The sequence below is a fragment of the Peromyscus eremicus genome, chromosome 20, assembly GCF_949786415.1.
Source record: "Peromyscus eremicus chromosome 20, PerEre_H2_v1, whole genome shotgun sequence".
Classification (NCBI taxonomy): Eukaryota; Metazoa; Chordata; class Mammalia; order Rodentia; family Cricetidae; genus Peromyscus; species Peromyscus eremicus.
The window spans coordinates 63,661,157-63,680,928 of NC_081436.1; the positions used below are offsets into that span (position 1 = coordinate 63,661,157).

The window sequence follows — 19,772 nt, forward strand, 5'->3', positions numbered from 1 at the left end:
TAGAAACAGACGATAGCCTCGGGAGGGCCTGGGTCAAAACCACCAGCCACTTCTGTCTCTACTAAAGGGTTTTTAAAGGGATGCCAACGAGTGGAGTAAAAGACCTCCCCCCATCACAGCCAAGTGCAGACCATCCCAAACACCTGGTGACTGTGCATGTGGTCAAGCCATCCCCTAATGCAGCCCTGCTCTGTAAAGCAAGCGCAGATCTCACTAGGAAGCTTTTGTGGGCTCCCATACTATTTTAAGTGTTTTAGATGACTTGTTTCATTTTTTTTTTCAGGTACTTAGAAAAGAGGTAACATTTTCTAACAATCCCATTTGCCCAATTCCTCAGTCTGTAAAACATTAGTTCCACTAAACTAAGATCTTATGATACACCAGGTTACAAAACATTGAATTATTGCCATTTGTCTGGAAGACTTCTTTAATACTTGAGCTATCATCCCTTTAGGAGAATTTACAAAAAGCTTCTTTTTATGTTACAGCTCATATTATAAATTCATAAAGGGAAAGAGAAAGTAAATTTGCTTAGAAAAAAAGAAATACTATAAAGGAAAATCAATACCCCTAAGTCTACTAACCATTTTTAGGCTATTTTAACCAATTCACAAAAATAAAAATTTTAATACTTCATGAATACTGTAGGCAGTAAGATAAACAGTAAAGAAAAAAAAAGACCTCCAGAGAGAATATCACTTGAGATAGAAATGTGAAAAATAAACAAGGTAATTTCAATTATAATAGTACTTTCATGAACAGCCTCAACCAACCTCAGAATTCAGAAGCACCACTAACTGATTATCCAATACCAAATACCCTGAAAACATACATACAAGTAACACTGTACAGACAGAGCAGGTTAGGAATATGTTTGTATAGACACATACAGACATCCACATGACAACTAATGAAAAATTTGAAAGACAACAAGGAGGGAGAAAAGGGAAGGGAGAAATGATATAATTGTATTACAATCTCAAAAGTGAAAGAAATAATAAAATTTTGAATGGTCTTGAAACAGAGTGAGCTTACATGGACATGGAAACTCAGCTAGAGATGCATATGATACCAGTGTATTCTACAAGGGTTGACGTCTTGGAGTTTAGCCCCCTCTGTGAGGTACTGAGAGGACAGAAACTTCATCAGGTCATGAACTTGAAATGCACGCCCAGCATGATGTGAACAGAATGACAATACCATCAAAGTAGGCCCCCAGGACTCGATGTCAGTGCCATAAAAGAAGAGAGAGGCTTGGCAAGGCTGCACACGTGCAACCATGGCACTCAGGAGGCAATGGAAGTAGGATCCCAAGTGTGAGGCCAGCCTAGAAAGAGAACAAAAGATGACAGACAGACAAATGTCCTCCTGTCTACTGTCATGTGATGACACCTAGTGAGTTAGAGCCCCCATTCCCAATCCTCCTCATAGAAATCTAACTAGAAGAGACTTTATACTAGAAAGTTTATGGAACTTTCTCTAAAATACATCACATTGAGGCCAAACAAACACAAAAATACTGAACTTCATGACCTTTATTGTATCATAATTGAATAAAATTATAACCAAACAGCAAAAGAAATTACAAAAACACATAGAAATTGAAAACTTGATTTTGGAATGACAAGTATGTCACTAAAGAAGATCACAGAGGAAACAAAAACTTCCTAGAATCAAAGAAAATCTAACTTAAACAGCAAAGGTGGTTCTCAGAGACAACATTATAGATATGAGTAGCTATACTTAAGTAAGAAAGAACTCAAATAAATAGCATACACATGTAACTAAGGTCTTAGAAACTCAAAAACAGGTCAAACCCAAACCCACAAGATGGAAAGAAATAATAAATGGTAAAAAGTAGTTAAAATAGTGTTTAAAAAAAATCAATGAAACAAAGAGGTGGATCTTTAAAATGATACACAAGATTGGCACACTCTTAACCAAACTAACAAAATGAAACAGTGAAGACAAATATTAGAGAAGAAAAAGGGTACATCACAGCAGACACAAATGGGGTGTAAAGGACCATTGAAGAATAATTGAAAAACTCATATTTCAATAAACCAGAAACTCCAAAAGAAATGGCTATATCTCTAGACATATATGACCTAGCAAATAAACAGAGACACCAGAACATTCATGTGCACTGAGGAACATTACTTATAATTGCCAATTTAAGAAATCAGTCTAGATGCCATGAAATGATGAGTGGTTTGTAAAAATGTGGTATAAATATCAGTCAAGTAAAGATCTACTTTCATAGAAATATACCTTAAGTTGAGCTTGCTGGACACAGGGATTTAAATATTAGTCACCTCTAAAACAGACTTTCCTTAAGGAGGAAAAGCATGCTCTTACCTGTAGTCTGGAAGACTTCAGTCATCAAAGCTTCATTCACTGTTGAAGAGCTGCTGTTTCCAGCATGAGACCAACTCTGATATATCGCTTGCAGCAGAAGTGTCTGTGCTCTTGTTGCTTGAATTGTGAGATGTGGGAGTTCAAAAATACCTTCAGTTACAACAGTCTGAGATCTTTTGGTCCTATACATAAAAGTAGAAAGAAAAACAATACAAATAAGTAAGTGAATAGTGTTTATACACAACACAGAGAAACTTTGCTACAAAAGGGGAAAAGGTATACATTAAAAATGTTTGTGTATGGTATGCATGTGCATATACTCATGTATATGTTCATGTATTTTTATACATGTGTACATGTGTGTTGAGAGCGAAGCCAGAAGCCAATGTCAGGTGTCTTCCTCAATCACTCTACACTTTACTTTCTGAGACAGCCTCTCACTGACCCTGAAACTCACCAATTAGGCTAGACTGGGTGGAGTGGCCAGCAAGCCCCGAGGATCCTCCTCCCACAGCCCCCCACCACCACCTTCCAGTCCCATCAGTGAAATTGGTATTTTCAGGGATGCATTGACATATCCAAATGATGTGTGTTCTGTGGATTAGAACTCAGATCCTCATGTGCAGCAAGCACTTTACTATCTGAACCATTTCCCACACTCATGATTTTTTTTTTATTTTTTGCAGTTTTAAAATTTTTTAATTAAAGAGGGAGGATGATTGCCACATTATAAAAATACTAAAAAGCACTGAGTTGTGTACTGTTAAATTATTAAAATGCTAAATTTTGCTTTAAAAGGAAGGAGAGAAATCCCCTATAGCATCCCAGGAACATGGCTTCAAGTGGCCATTATCCTCCCTCAGAAAGAAAAAAACCAAAACAGCAATGGGAAGACAAGCACTAGAATGGCCTACCTCTTAACTGGCATGCCAGATAATAAAATACCCAGTTACACATTAAGATAGCCACCACAAGTCCCCACAACTTTCCAACATTCATCAGCATCAAAGAATTCTACCTAAATTTACCCTTCAATCCACAGTCTTGATCATGCTTTGCCATAAAAATTAAGATAGCCAGGCAATGGTGGCGCACACCTTTAATTCCACCACTCAGGAGGCAGAGGCAGGCACATCTCTGTGAGTTGAGGCCAGCCTGGTCTACAGGGCGAGTTCCAGGATAGCCAAGACTGTCCTGTCTCAAAAATCCAACAGTCAAGACACTAAAGTGAATGAATCAGAAAATAAATGTACACTGCACACATGATTCTTTACACCAAATAAACAGAACTTTGGTCATCAGAATGGAAAAGTATAAAATCAAACAGAATTCACAAAACAGTATTTATTCTAATGTGGACCTTTTTCTAAATTTTTTTTTTCCATTTCCTGAGAGTTTCAAAACAGACAGCTGCTTCTCTTTACCACTTTCTCAGATTTCCATTTGGATTCCTGGACAAATAAAAATCCTATTACTACTAATACTAATAAAGAACACAAGTCAAGTGGTGGTGGCACACACCTTTAATCCCAGCACTCGACCGCATATTACCAAAAGGGTATCTAGTACCATTAATTCAAATTAGATTCAAGAAGCAATTACAAAACCCCCAAGTGCCAGACATGGTGGCACACGCCTTTAATCCCAGCACTATGGAGGCATAGGCAGGTGGATCTCTGTGAGTTCAAGGCCAGCTTGGTCTACAAAGTAAGTTCCAGGACAGCCAGGGCTACACAGAGAAACCCTGTCTTGGAAAAAAAAAAAAAAAAAAAGAACACAAACAACTGAGTCGTCTACATTATGAAAATGTGTCACAAACCTAGACAATGCACTTTCATCTCAACACAGCATTGGGCACAGGAGTAGAACCAAAGTCATGCTCCTAAAAGAACACCATACTGTAAGATGAAATTACAGAAGGGATACTTGACACAAATGGGACTTTATTATCTCAGAATAAATTTACATACTTTATACAATACGATGACTTTCAAACCATCAGATGTAATGTCAAATGATTTTCAATGGATTACACTGGTTTGAATAAAAACCATATGCAAATTCAAAAACAATTTAATTATTTTACATTCTATTGTTTGCCCAGGTTGGAGAGTAATTCTTTTCTTCAGATTTATTATCAGAGAAAATACAATTTGCACAAGTCATTTTTCCATAGTAAAGCAAGGTAATTTTCCCATATACACATGACATTTTAAAGGTTTTTCTTATTCAGTAAAACAATTACAAACATAAGTATAGTTTACTACACCTCTTTTAAATTAGTATTTAAACTAAACTAAACAAACTTAAAGTGATTTGGCAACACACAGTAACTGACACAATGTACCTACTGTTGTGACAGAACAATATCAACAGGGAAGGCTTTTCTCTTTCTTTTGTCAACTTTAAATTATATTTCATAGGTTACCAACAAGGGAAAGTAACAAATGTTGGTGTTTCTACTACCCAGTTCACCAAATCTTCATGTTATACTATCTTTGCTTCAGAAAATTTTTAAAGATCAATAGATTTTACAACTTAAAGTTCCTTGGGGGACTCTTTAAAACGTCAGTGCAAATATACAATAAAAGTGTGACTTTTCCTTGTGATTTATACCACTACGCATTTATTTAAAACAACTCAATCTAAAAGCATACAAAAGCAGCTAACAAGTTCTGACTTGTCTTAAAATATCACTACGCTGTATTTTAATAGTTCTGTTGGTTAATATAAAGTCATTAATTTGGCAAATGTCTAGTGTTCATATACAGAAATCTTGGTCTGAATATATGTTCATTTTACAAAATAGATTTAAAAACTATCAATTCAAACATTACTCTCTAAGGAAAAATAAATCCTAGTGTAACTAGTGGGATAAAAAAACTCATTAAAACTCAACTTGGACAAATTCCAGGATAAATTGAAGGAAATAGAAACAAGTAGATCTTAACTGCATGGTAGCAAATACTTTAAATGAATATACCCTAATTACAATGTAAAAGACTGTGATCTGCCATTTCTTGTCAAATTATAATACAGAGGCAATCAAATTTCTGTGCCAATACAATTTCTATTTTTAAAATTCTTGCATTCAATACATAAAAACGAAATTCAGCAGTGTGGTTCTTCCTATTGCATACCAAGAAATTAAACAATCCACTCAATTTCCAACAGATAGCATTAAACATCTGCCGTATGCACGCTGCAGGCATGGTCACCCACTCTAAGACACACTTTGCAGAAATTAAAAAAAAATATTTTCATCAACAGCTGGATATAAAGATTCATATAGAGTTCCCAAAAGCAAAGATTGAAAACAGATTGATTCCCAAAATTTATTTTTGTTATTGCTCATATCATGTACAATAAAGTAAGATTAGGTCATTTTTTTTTTCCAAAATAAAGTTAATACAAAATCTTACTAACTTACGAGACCAGTTAAACCATGAAAAATTGTGGTTTTTGTTTGTTTTATAGAATGGTTACTTAACTGACATAACACTTCCTACTCAAAGTAAAACCTTTTAAGTTCTTTTTAAAAATTAAATGATACGATAAATGAAAGTGAATACTCTCTACTCCCAGTCCACTCCCCTATCCCAGACAACCACTTTCCAAAAAGGAACATACACACAGACGCTGTGCATCGATCTTATGCACTGCAGTGACAACAATTAGTTTGGAAATGGATGAACAGGTGCCAGCCTGCTTCCTCTAACAAAGTTACATTTGAGTTAGAGTGTGTGTTGTTCTCGCTGCTCTTCCAATGCTGCATGGTGCTGCACTGCAATGTCAAGGTCCTGGGCAGTGCACCTAAACATCCTGCTCTCAACACCACCAGTGCTAGCTAAGGACACTGTAGACATTACATCCTGTCATATTAAAAAATGAAAACATTTTATAAGCCGGATGTAGTGGTGCATGCCTTTAAGTCCAGCACTTGGAAGGCAGAAGCAGATGGATCTCAGAGTTCAAGGCTACCCTGGCCTACATAGTGAATTCCAAAACAGTCAGAGAACTATAGAAAGGCCTTGTTTCAAAAAGAGACTTTATCAGTGGAGAGGGAATTATTGGGAGCAGAAGGGTAAAAATGAAGCAAAGAACAAACAAATTCAGAAGAATTAGGGAGGGGAAAGATTGACCAACTCAAAGGATTTAGAAACCTGTCATCAGGAAAATTGCTATTTTGATAATATATGCTAATAAAATTATTTTTGAAAAGTATTACATTGTATATTAAAAATAAAGATTCATAATAGACCTTGCATTAAGATAATCTTAAAGTATACAAACATCACTATAAAATGCATGAATTGTCTGTGCAAATAAAAATGCAAGTCAATTACTTAAAATTTGTTAAAAATGTGTAAGTGAGAAAGTGTAATACAAATATGTTGTTGTCGTGGTCTATGGACAAGACCAGAGCTTTCTCTTGTAATATACTTATAATTACTATTGTGAATTCATTTTTTAAATGTGAATTGAGAAACAAAATAAGGTCTATCCACATACATGATGCTACTTAAAAATACAACAAAGAATTATTGTTATGTATAACATGGTTGAAACATGGAACAAAAGACCACATCCTACAGAGTCCAAGGGCAGATGGAAAAGACATATATATATACCTAGGAAGTAAATCTATAGTCCACTAAAGCTAAGATGAAAACAATCTTTAATGTAGCAAAGAACATTGATGAGATTCTACTGAAAATTTATCGGGCTGGTAAAAAACGTTAAATTCATTGACTTCTACGCATCAGACAGCTGACTTACATTTTAGAATTTGTAACTTTAGTCAGGCCTACAAACAACTACACTCACCCTCGCTAAGCTATGTTTAAATTCCAGAGATGGATGAAGAATTTTCAGGTCTTGTTACAGTTGCTGCTTTCATAGACATTGGAAGAATACTTTTTGTGGCAGTGTCCTTTCTGCAACCTCAAGGACACATAGGTTTTTGTCATGGGAATGGTATACATGCTCACCTTGTAAATACCAGCATTCAAAATTCATGCAAATTCACAGAACTGTATCAGAAGTGCGCTTTTCTCAAGAAGACTGCAGTGCTCTTGAGAGGCAGCTTTGTGTGTTAGTTTGTTCTTTTTAATATAAATCTTTAAGTCCACCAACTTAGAAATTATATTAGTCTTATATTCAGAATTTAATCATTTTTGTATCATGACTGGTTTCTTCATACCTGGAGCTCTTATGCTCCAGGACATAATTGTAACTTACGTCCAGTAAATGTTTATGAAAACAAGCTAAAAAGGAATCTAGTTAAATAAACATTCTAAAAAATAAATCTATAGAAAAACAACAGGGATACATGCTCAAATTACTGTTTAAAAAGGACAAGCTAGCCAAACTACCCACACTCCTTGCTTAGTAAGAGCTACAATTATTGCAATGAAACACCATGACCAAAGAAACTTGGAGAGGAAAAGGTTTTGCCTTATACTTCCACATCACTGTTCATCACTGAAGGAAGTCAGGACAGGAACTCAAAAACAGACAGGAACCTGGAAACAGGAGCTGATGCAGAGGCCATGGAGGGGTGTTGCTTACTGGCTTGCTCATCATGGCTTGCTCAGCCTGTTTTTTTATAGAATCCAGGGCCACAAGCCCAGGGATGGCACCACCCATCAATCACTAGGAAAAATGCCCCACAAGGTTGCCTACAGCCCATCTTATAGAGGCATTTTGTCAACTGAGGCTCCCTCCTCTAATGACTCTAGCTTGTATCAAGTTGAAATAAAACAAGCCAGGACATTCCTTTTTATGTATTTTTAGTGAAGAAGCTTGCATATTCTAGATGAGATGTGTTTTTAAATTTTAGCATCTAATCAGAAATATTCTTTTAGATTCTATCATAAAAATACCTTCAAAACAACCACACACATAAAAAACACAAATGAAGTTTAAAGAAGGGACCCTGGAGAATTGACTTAGCAGTTAAGAGCACTGGCTGGTCTTTAAGAGGACCTAAGTTCTATTCCTAGCACTCACATGGTAGTGACCCTCCAGACACTGTATCCCAAGAAGGCTAGAGCACTGTGAGGGCCCAACCACCACCACCAAAGAAACGGCTGCACCTCAAGTAATAGCTCTATGCACTCAACCTTCAAAACATGTCACATGTATCTTGGTAAATAAAACTCACACTTTAACCTGGGCATGGTGGCTCATGCTTGTAATCCCAGCACTCAAGAGACAGAGACAGGAGGATCACTCTCAGTTCCAAAACAGCCTGGGCTACAGATTGAAACCCTGTCTTAAAAATAAAAATAAACAAATAAACAACATTTTTAAACAAGTACTGAAGAAAAGTGATTTGAAATTGTACTACAAGTTTTAAAACCTCATCAAAAACAAATAGGGCTAATAAACGTATGATTAACTAGCTTAACTGCCTTTAACTGTTGACATTAAAAAGTATAGATAACTGTATTCATACGCAAATCAAAGGTTCAAGGGACTCTGCAGAGTTTGGCTCACTGTATTTCCTGTGATGGCAGAAACTTCCCTCAATCATGGAAGGGATGGTTAGTCCTAACAGAACCTCTTCTCTTAAGCTGTCCCTGATAACTGAAGAAATAGTCTCCTTTCTTAAACACACAGAGCAGAGTGGTTCATACTCACCTTTTAAATATAGAGGTGATTGCTTTTTAGTGTCTTCTCCATTATTACTTAATTTTCCAGGGACACATGACAATTCATGCTCTCTATATTCTACTACAGTTTTTGCCCAAATTCACACATAGCACAGTGCCCTATTGCATCATGGTTAGTTGAAAAATATTTAGTAGATGGCACAACTTAAGCTTAAGGGGAAATGGCAAAGGAATAAAAAAATTTTATACAAATGAATAAAGTTTCAGATCAAGAACATATGAATTAAAAATGTTCATGTAATAGAATATCATACACTAGCAATAATAAGCAATTTCAAAACTACATTCCACTGTCTGGATATATTTCACAAGCACTGAGTGACATAAATCAGTCAAAATGGAATATATGTTACCTGTGCTATACACAGAACAGCTAAAACTAAGCCACTATTAGAATCAGGCTAATGATAAACTGTAAAATAAAGAAACTTACACAGGCTACTGAGATACTAACAATGCTGAGTTTCATCTTTAAGCTAGTTACCAAAGGTCCAGTTCAGTCAGGAAATATCTCAGTGCACATCCACAATAAACACATCTTTCTACATAGAATACTCAAATTGAAATTTTAAAAAATGCATTTGGAAATACGTTCTTCCGTTCTCAACATTCATCTGGAAATCCAACAGGTATCTAAAAACAGCGATCGGCATGGGACTAAGGATTAAAACTGATACTAGCAAAAAGATTATGCTTCCACATTATCCACTGGCCACTCTTTAATAACCATGAAATACCCTCCTATTTTGGGAACAGACAACTACAAATTTAAAGTGATTGATCAAGACTTCTATCAAGCGCTGCTGACCACTGAGTCCTGGCATGCCTGACACAGTCCAATTTGCTTCTGAGACAAGAGAACTACATATTAAACTGATGACAACCACTGAACAAACAAAGAGGTTTTGAAGTTTATGTTTCAAAACCATGAAGTTCAGAATGAAAGATAAAACACAACCCAAAATTTCAAATAATAAAAAATAAATTTAAACGAAAGAATGTATTTTTAATGTTATTTAATCACATATTTTGGAAATATTAATTTACCTCATTAAAGTTTCATACAGAATTTACAGTTCAATTTAGAAATAGTTTTACATAAAAAGTACAAACCATTTTTGCTCATTTACATAAACTCTAATTGCTAACTCAAAACATACTAAGAGTATTTCCAATGTTCTTTATGCTACAAAAATGGATTACACACACAGCATCATCTACCTACGCTCAAGAACTCTGGGATATGAACGTGTTCATCCTCATGGGACAGTCTGTACGATGTGGGAAAGAGAAACCAGTGGGAGCAGAACTGCAGTAATCTTAAAAAGTGCTCAAAAGAACTCTCGGCCTTTGTGTGGATTTTGATTTCAATCACCAACTGTGTGGTTTGTTTTATCTAGTGGATTACTGGCTTCCAATTGCACTTATCTTAGCAGTATCTGAATGTACTAAGTTCTGTAATTATTAGCCAGGCAGTGACAGTGCACACCTTTAGTCCCAGAACTCAGGAAGCAGAGGCAAGTGGATTTTTGCAGTTCAAGGCCAACCTGGTCTACAGAGGTTGTTCCAGGACAGCGTGGGCTACACAGAGAAATGTTATCTAGGAAAGAAAAAAAAAAAAAAAAGAAAGAAAGAAAGAAAGAAAAGAAACAACGAAAAAAAGAACTAAAGAAATGTAGTACTTATGAAGAAAAAACTATAAAGAAAATATTTCAAAGCAACATGCCTTTGTAAACAACAAAAAAATGTGTTACAAATTATGGGGAATGGTCTTATTTGCAAAACTACAAAGCACAGGGAAATAAATATAATTTTTGATGTTGAATGCATTCAAAAGTATTTAAACTGGAATATTTTCCTTCAGGTGCCTGTAGACCTATTTTACATGAATTTCATACTATTAAGATCTACATATTACTAAACCTTATTTAAATATTCCTTTTTTAACTATGGAAATTTCAGCTGTGTTCCATAGCCATTTTCCTTGAATTTAAGCAATCCTTCCTAGAAACAAAACACCTCATAAAACTCAGGAAATAAATAAAACTTACAGGCCAAAGCACTTCAGAATGTCACAACATCCACAAGTTTAGAGAAGTAGTAAGAACTGCTGGGGAGGGAGGCACTCCAACCAGCTGAGCTGCCTACAAGTTACCAGGAGCTCCAGGGATGTAGGCTTTGCTATGTCATTATTCAGGTTCCAGTAAACAACCCCAATAAACGTACTAGTTTCCTAAGTTGAGCAAAGACAGAATACTTTCATCAGTGCCCTATCTTGGGTAAAGACATGTTTATTCACATTTCTCCAGTCAAGTTAACAAAGGTAAGTTTGTAAACAGACGTATCGTGTCCTGACCACCAGGTCCCAAATAACCAACTCAGAGGCTGAATATGAATTATAAGTGCTCAACATGCTGTGGATATCGCTCTGTATAAATAAAATGCTGATTGGCCAGTGGCCAGGCAGGAAGTATAGGCAGGACAAGCAGAGAAGAGAATTCTGGGAACAGGAAGGCTGAGTGAGGAGACGCTGCCAGCCACCACCATGAGTACCAACATGTAAGATACTGGTAAGTCACGAGCTATGTGGCAAGGTATAGATTTATAGAAATGGGTTAATTTAAGATAGAAGAACTAGATAGCAAGAAGCCTACCACGGCCATACAGTTTGTAAGCAATATAAGTCTCTGTGTTTACTTGGTCGGGTCTGAGCAGCTGCCGGACTGGCAGGTGAGAGAGATTTGTCCTGACCGTGGGCCAGGCAGGACTGGAGAAAACTCCGGCTACACTCAACCGGTAGCTCAGGCTTGTTACTAGCTAACTCTTACATTTAAATTAACCCATTTTATTAATCTATGTATTGCCATGTGGTTCATGGCTTTACCTGTCCTCTAGCATGTCTTGCTTCCTGGGCGGCTCACTGGCATCCCCCTTGACTCCGCCCTCCTTCTACCCATCATTCTCAGTTTGGCTTTCCTGCCTAACTTCCTACCCAGCCACCAATCTGTCAAATTTTTATTGTAATACATAGTCATAGTATAGAAAAGGATTGCTCCACAGCATAAGTTTCTTAACAGGGACTGACAAAGACAAAGATAAGTTGGGTAGGTTTGTTACATGTATATATGTAACCTGCAATGGCTGAGACATGAACCTGGGGCTCATCAGTTCAAGGGAGAAATTTAAGAAGAAGCAATTCAGATATGGCTACCTTCTCCTATATGATACAGGGTAATATATCCTTGTTGTACTGACAGTTCACTGTGATGCGTGATAAGATATGCAACCTTAGCTGAGGTATCTCATAGTAGAGTATCCTTAGGGAGGTCATCTTACTCCTCACGGTATGAGATGGCATGCCTCTTTCATGAATGATGTTTTAAGTCAATGCTCTATTGCTGTGAAGAGACAACATAACCAAAGCAAATCTTAAAAGAGAAAAAATTTAATTGAGGGCTTGCTTACAGTTTCAGGGGGGTAGTCCATTATCATGATGGCAGGAAGCAAAGCATCATGTAGGCAGGTATGGTGCTGGAGAAGTAGTTGAGAGCTATATCTTGATTCACAGGCAGAGAGAGAGTGAGCAAGACCGGGCCTAGCATGGGCTTCTGGCACCTCAAAGCCCACCCACAGCAGCCACATTTCCTCCAACAAGGTCATACCTACTCCAACAGGGCCACACTCCTAATCCTTCTCAAATAGTGCCACTCCCTGGTGACTATGCATTCAAATATGTGAGCCGATGGGGGCTGTTCCTATTCCAATCACTAAAAATGGCAGCTACCTCATGAGTAGAAGATACCTCCAAAGCAACTGATGAACTAAGAATATACAGCAATCCTCAAAGAAGTGGCATCTATCAGACAATGTCATAAAAAAGCTTTGGTGGCTATTGAGTGGCATTTGTTGTAGACATTAAGACATATAACTGAGATCAAGCTGACTGCTCATAAAAAAACTTGTCTATGTAAGGCATAAAATACAACAGAAAAAAGACATGAAGATGCCATTCTTCACATCAGGCTCTGATTTGGCAGAAAAAGAGGATGCTGTAGAATATTAAAGTGTGTTGCTTTTATTTATGTTGCATTTGTTTAACTCTGTGAAGCTGTGTTACTGTGCCTGTCTAAAACACCTGATGGTCTAATAAAGAGCTGAACGGCCAATTGCAAGGCAGGAGAAAGGATAGGTGGGGCTGGCAGGCAGAGAGAATAAATAGAAAGAAGGAGGAGGAGGAATTAAGGAGCCAGCCACCCAGCCAGACATGGAGTAAGAAGAAATGAAAAGGTATACAGGAATAGAGAAAGAAAAAAGCCCTGAAGCCAAAGACAGATGGGATAATTTAAAGTTAAGAAAAGCTGGCTAGAAAAAAAAGGCAAGCTAAGGTTGGGCATTTATTATTAAGAATAAGCCTCCATAAGTGATTTATTTGGGAGCTGGGTGGCAGGCCCCCCAAAATAGCAAAAACAACCAACAACCAAAGGAGGAGATAGAGGTGTTGGTTTACTAATTTCACAGCTGGCCAAATGTAAGGGAAAGAGAGCACACAAGTTAAGACTGGTACAGAGCCTTTGCTGGGATCCAAAACCTTGGAATTCACAATAAAAATCAAACAGTGAATGAAGGAAAACATAATAAGAGATAGAAGATAGCCCTCATTTGCAACAATTAATAATAAAGAAAGGAAAATCCATAATTAACTAGTAGATGGGGGCCTCAAAAATGTCTTACTACAGAAAACTATAGTAATCAGAGAATACCTTGTAACTGGATTGCCTGAATTGGGGAAAGAGACACTTAGAACCTGGCTTGTGAGACTATGTAACATGGAGGTAAATGGAGTAAGTATGAATGCTTTAGAAACAAGGGAATTAATATACTACCCACTCATTCCTCCATTAAATAAAGGCTATACAAACTAAGGCAATATGAAGTTACTCAGTCTTTGACTGGCTGTCTCGTATGAGCCATTAGGAACACTTGGTGATTGCAGGCTGAGGTCTTCATTAATTTCAAGACCTAGAAGTCCTCAGAAAAAGGACAGGCATTCCTGAGAGAACAGGATATGAGAGAGAAAATATTTGCTGCCCAGTTTATCAGGTCAAAGAGGAGCATGTTCACAAGAGAGTTAAGAAAGAGGTTGTTGATTCAAGAGGGATGTCAGGACCACCATGAGGCTTTAGAGACTTTGCTGCTCCCCATGGTAGTATGTGGTCTTGGAGGTAGGAGAGTCGCTGGTAGATCTCAGTAATTCAGACCATACTGTGGTTTGAATGTTAAAGGACCCGGTGTGCTCATGTGTTTGAACACCTGCTTTCCTGTTGGTGATACTGTCTGAAAAGGCTGTAACCTTTAGGAGGTAGAGCTGTGCTGGAAGAGGTGGTCACAGGGGTGGGACTTTATACTCTGGCCCCTGCTTCCTGACTGTGGATAGAATGTGGCTGGCAGTCTTCCACTCCTGGCACCATGCTTTCCCCAACATGATTGATTACACAGCTTCAAAGTATAAACCAAAAAGCCCTTCTCCACTTAAGTTGCTTCCATTAGGCATTGAGTCAGCAACAAGAAAAGTAACTAACAGAGACCAAAATATAAATTGTGTTCCTAAAATGCTAAAGGAATCAAAATGTGCTAAGGGCAAAACACAAGAATCTGCCCGAGTCACTCAAAGGCAAAGGCAAGATTTGCAAAGTCAAATACTGGGATGTTAAACTTCTGGAACATGCAGATGCCTGTTCATGTCTATCCAGAAAATGTCAACACAAAAGGCTTTCTTACAAAGAAACTAAGTATTTCATTGACCACAATGTAAATAAAATAACACAATTGAGATAACAGTTTTCTGAAGCACTTAGTAAAAATGATACCAAAATTGATACTACAAAAAAATCCTATGGTCTTTTTCTTTTTTCTTTTTTCTTTTTTTTTTTTTTTTCTTGAAACAGGGTCTCACTATTCACTATGTAGCCCTGGCTGTCATAGATCTTGCTATGTAAACCAGACTGGTCTCAAATTCATAAAAACTCACCTGCCTCTGTCTCCTGAGTGGCTGGTATTAAAATATGCACTATCATACCCAGCCCCCATTTCTTAACACATAAAAATATAAACTGCATTAGACTCAAATGGAATACGCCATGTATATAAAGTTAAATCCATCTGTGCATAGCATAATAAATGACATGTGAGGAAAATTACATTTACTAAAATAAACCTACCAGAGGCATTAAGAGTAACTTTCAAATGGCTTTATTCACAGGATACATTCCAAGAGTTAATTATACTATGTCCTTTTACAAACTTTCTGGATTAATAGGCAAATTTCTTTGAAAAGGTGAACCTTACTAATTTTACTTTCAAATTGTATATTATTAAGGGAACAGTATATTAGAAAAGAATATCCATGGTGACACATCAGGGCCGAGTTGCAGGCCAGGGCCATGTCTGAGTCAGTGGCCCTACTGCTGCCAGGGACTGTAATGATGTCCATGGCCTGAGTTCCCACCTGTTCCCTGTGGCCTTGGCAATGGAAACCTGGTCCTGCCCCACAATGGTTGCCTCAGCAGGAGAACTGCACAGTAGTGTCATGGATGCAGGAGAGCTGTCCACAGGTGCCTCAATGGCCCTGGAAAAATTGTCCCCCCCCCCCCCTCGCCAGCCAACACAATGGGAGAACTGGCCCTGCAAGAGGAAGAGCTGGCCCTACCCCTCACCATCCCTGCTTGAGGGAGAGCTGGCCCCAATGGCATGTGCGAGGGAGAGCTGGCCCTGACCCTTTCCTGAGGGAGCTGGTCCTGGTGGAGGCCCAGACTGACCAACTCTGCTACCATCCAAACCCACATCTAGGGCTTTGAGTTGGCCCATCCCAACATCTACCTCATCTGTGACCTACTGGAGCACATGACTGACTGGTCCTGTGGAATCACATGACTGGGGCAACAGCAGGATATCCCAGAGAAGTTTCGGTGAGGGTCCAGTGTTGATGGTGTGCCAGAAGCCAGAGGCCTTGAACCAGACCAACAGCTCATTACAATGAACATTTGCAAGTAAAGCTGTTTGGACAAAAAGGTTATTGTGCATGACACACAGCAGCTCCCAAGACCACTTCAACAAAAAGCTATGTGATGGAGAGGTGGGAAAAATCAGAGGAGTGGAGTGATTTTTTTTTCTCTTTTTTTGTTATTATTTTTCTTTTTATTTTTTTAATTTTCTTTTGTAGGGAGAGGTACAAGGGTGGATGGCAGACATGGAAGGATTGGAAAATGAGTGGGGCTGGGGTGCATGATGTGAAATTCCCAAAGAATCATTTAAAAAATTACGTTAATTTAAAAAAGAGGTTTTCATTTCTTAGGTTGTAGGCTGACTTTTCTTTCTTGCCAGCCAGTTCCCAAATAACCACATGGAAACTTCTTACTAATTATAAATACTCAGCCAATAGCTCAGGCTTATTACTAAATAGCTCTTACAACTGTAATTAACCCATTTCTATTAATCTATGTATTGCCACATGGCTCATGGCTTTACCTGTCCTCCAGCATGTCTCGCTCCCTCTGTGTCTCCTGGTGACTCTCCCTTGTTCTTCTCAGCATCCTCTGTGCCTGGAAATCCTGCCTAGCTATTGGCTGTTCAGGTTTTTATTAAACCAATCAGAGTGACACTTCTTCACAGTGTACAGAAAGATTATTCCACATTAGGTCTCAATAAAAAAAAAAAAATTTCATTTGTTTTCTAAAGTTTTGTATAAAGCTAGTACATAAGCATAAGATAGACATGTTTGGAGTTTTTCCATCCAGAAATTATAAAATAAAAATGAAGGTAAATCACAAAGTTCAACAAGTACTTACTTACCAGAGAGTGGGGAGCTTCAGAAGTTTCCCATAAAGGGCAGTGCTGAAAGAGGGAATAATTGGTACAGGTAAGCAGTAAGATCCACTGTGATTCAAAGATGTCAGTCCTGCCTGGAAACCGAACACCTAGAACAACAGAGCACAATCAGATGTTCAGAGTAGAGTAAGCGAGGATGGGAGTCACCACCAACAGCTGCACAATAAATATGTTACCATGTTTGTTCCACCTCTCAAATGAAGTTCCTACAAAACACAGTCTTCTATTTGAAACAGTTTAACAACAGTTACATTTCAATATTTTACACTTAAAATTAATCTGAAGAGATATAAAAGTATTATCTTTAGTGTTATATCTGTTTTACATCATACATATATAACTAAGAATTTTTTTAAGCACCACCAAGCCTAAGAAGCTGAGTTCAATATCTGAAACCCATTTAGAGGAAGTATTTTTTACCCAAGTGGTCCTTTCACTCCATATGTGCCCATATCCATGGCAAGCTTGGAAGCAAGCACCTTTACCCACTCAGCCATCTCACTGGCCCTACAAGATTACTCCTAATAGTTTTTAAGTTTGAGGTAGAAGGACTGGGGAGATGGTTTGCTACACAAGTGTAAAGATCTGACTTAGGTCCCTAGAACCCATGGATAAAAGCCAGCCACAGTGACACATGCCTGTAACCTCAGCCAGGGGGTTCACTGGTCAGCTAATCCATGAGCTGCAAGTGCAGTGGAGACCCACTATCAAGAAATCATGTTCAGAGTGATCAAAGAAGACATCTAATGTCAACCTCAGCTTCAGAGCCACAAGGACAAGGGTGTGTACTCACATGCATGCATGCATGCCTGCACACAGACTCACTAAACAAATAAGATGTTTCCTTTAAATCAAGAATTACTGTGAGTCCAAGAAGAAGAAACTGACTAAAAGTAAGTATGTTAAAGTGTTAAAAAGCACTACGCCTATATTAATGTTTCTTTCCAAGTATCCTGGGTTTGTTTAAAACAGCACCCGTATTAAACATTTTGTTATACTGCTTACAAAACTCATTGTGGTTGATATTTTTAAATCTTTAAAACTGTAAAATCACAATTGCCTTACAAATATCAAACTACTAATTTCTTGGAATTCAAAGGAATTTAAAATACAGACATTTTAATTTATAGTGGAGTAGTGACTAAATCTTACTTAAATCTTACCTTATGAAATATTGATTTTATAAAATTACAACCTTAAGAACAAAGATTTCATAAGCAATTCATTTGATATTACTAAAGTGAACAGATACTAACAAACAGGAAAATTCTCTTTCCATACCTTAAGGTAGCAGTGGACATAGCAATAATGCAGAAGATTATCAGAAGGCTGAGTAAGGCTGCTGACTACACGCACCAGCTGTTCAGCATACATAGGAACAGAATGTTCCAAATTAATTTTATCCACTAATATCTGAATGGATGGCAAAGGTCGAAGTGACTGGAAGTTTGTGGCATTCATGAAGTTACTTGAGTTCTGGAAAGTAATGGTATTAATCTGAGCAGAACAATGACTGATTTACATATATATCTCTAAACAAACTTCAGACCCTCCTATTTCACAGTGAGAAACCTCCAGAGATACCTTTGTTAGTACTCTCATGAAATAACCCAATACAAATGTCTTCCAGATATTTCAAGTATGCCTCAACTTTTTTTTGGGGGGGGGGGGGTTTCGAGACAGGGTTTCTCTATGTAGCTTTGCGCCTTTTCCTGGAACTCACTTGGTAGCCCAGGCTAGCCTCAAACTCACAGAGATCCACCTGGCTCTGCCTCCCGAGTACTGGGATTAAAGGCGTGCGCCACCACCGCCCGGCATGCCTCAACTTTTAAAGAATGCATTTTAAGTAAAATTATTCTTGCTCTTTTAGCTAACGATTTCTATTTTTCAACAGAAAAAGTAACACTCCTTATTTCCTTAACCACTCTAAACGGGAGAGGATCACACCAAACATTGTATGAGACATAATAAAGTATACACGAAGCAAAAATAAGATCCAAAACATATTTACTAAGATACATATGTTAAGCTGGGCAGTGGTGGTACACGGCTTTAATCCCAGCACTTGGGGAGGCAGAGGTAGGTGGATCTCTGTGAGTTCGAGGCCAGCCTGGTCTACAGAGCGAGTTCCAGGACAGGTTCCAAAATTACATAGAGAAACCCCTGCCTTTAAAAACCTTAAAAAAAAAAAGGTACAAATGCTAAAGGCACAAAAGTCTCTATCTCAAAGAGGTTTTGGCAGTGGCAGCGAGCTCACAAATTGGCACAGACAGGCTTGGAAGAGAATGGACCCTAATGGGAAGTACCCCCACCTTTCCTAGAACTCTCAACATGTCCCGGTTCTGGCTTTCAATAAAGAAAACCAAGACCTTCTTGTCTTGAGACAATCTATTGACAAACTGTTTCTCTAACCCAAAAGTCAGTGATATCACAGAGAAACATGGTTAAAATTAACTGAATGAACATACTACCCTCACTGTTTACATCAGCAGTAATTGTGAAACTGCTTCCAATTCAGTTATTGCTTTGTTTTGCTTTCTAAATTAGTGTGGGTACCTGGGGGAAAAACCTAAAATGAACCACACTGATCTGAACTTCGAAGCACAATGATTTGAAGAACTCCAGAAGGCTGACACCAGCACTGGAGAAACCAGCATTCTCTCTTAGCATTGTAGATCAGTTTGGTCTCTTTTTAAACTCCATGTAATGGAATCATACAAAATACCCACTTTGACTAAACAGCTGTAGGAACTGTGTATGTCCCTCAATCTTTAAAAAGACACATGTAGCATTCTGGAGTGGTTCCCTTTATTTCTGGTAATTTTTTTTTTAAATTTTTCTTTCCTTTAAAAA

At 37.8% G+C, this 19,772-nt stretch overlaps 1 protein-coding gene across 2 annotated transcripts in view; it reads right to left on the reverse strand.

Annotated features, from left to right (window-relative positions):
* Vps13b (vacuolar protein sorting 13 homolog B) overlaps positions 1 to 19,772 on the reverse strand; it is a 601,468-nt gene that overhangs the window by 502,015 nt on the left and 79,681 nt on the right. For both annotated transcript variants that reach the window (XM_059247261.1, XM_059247260.1), the window contains exons 15-17: positions 18,201 to 18,395; positions 16,884 to 17,008; positions 2,359 to 2,540 (exon numbers count right to left, since the gene is read on the reverse strand). In XM_059247261.1, coding sequence (XP_059103244.1) covers positions 2,359 to 2,540; positions 16,884 to 17,008; positions 18,201 to 18,395 — 502 coding nt within the window. The remainder of the gene's footprint in view (positions 1 to 2,358; positions 2,541 to 16,883; positions 17,009 to 18,200; positions 18,396 to 19,772) is intronic.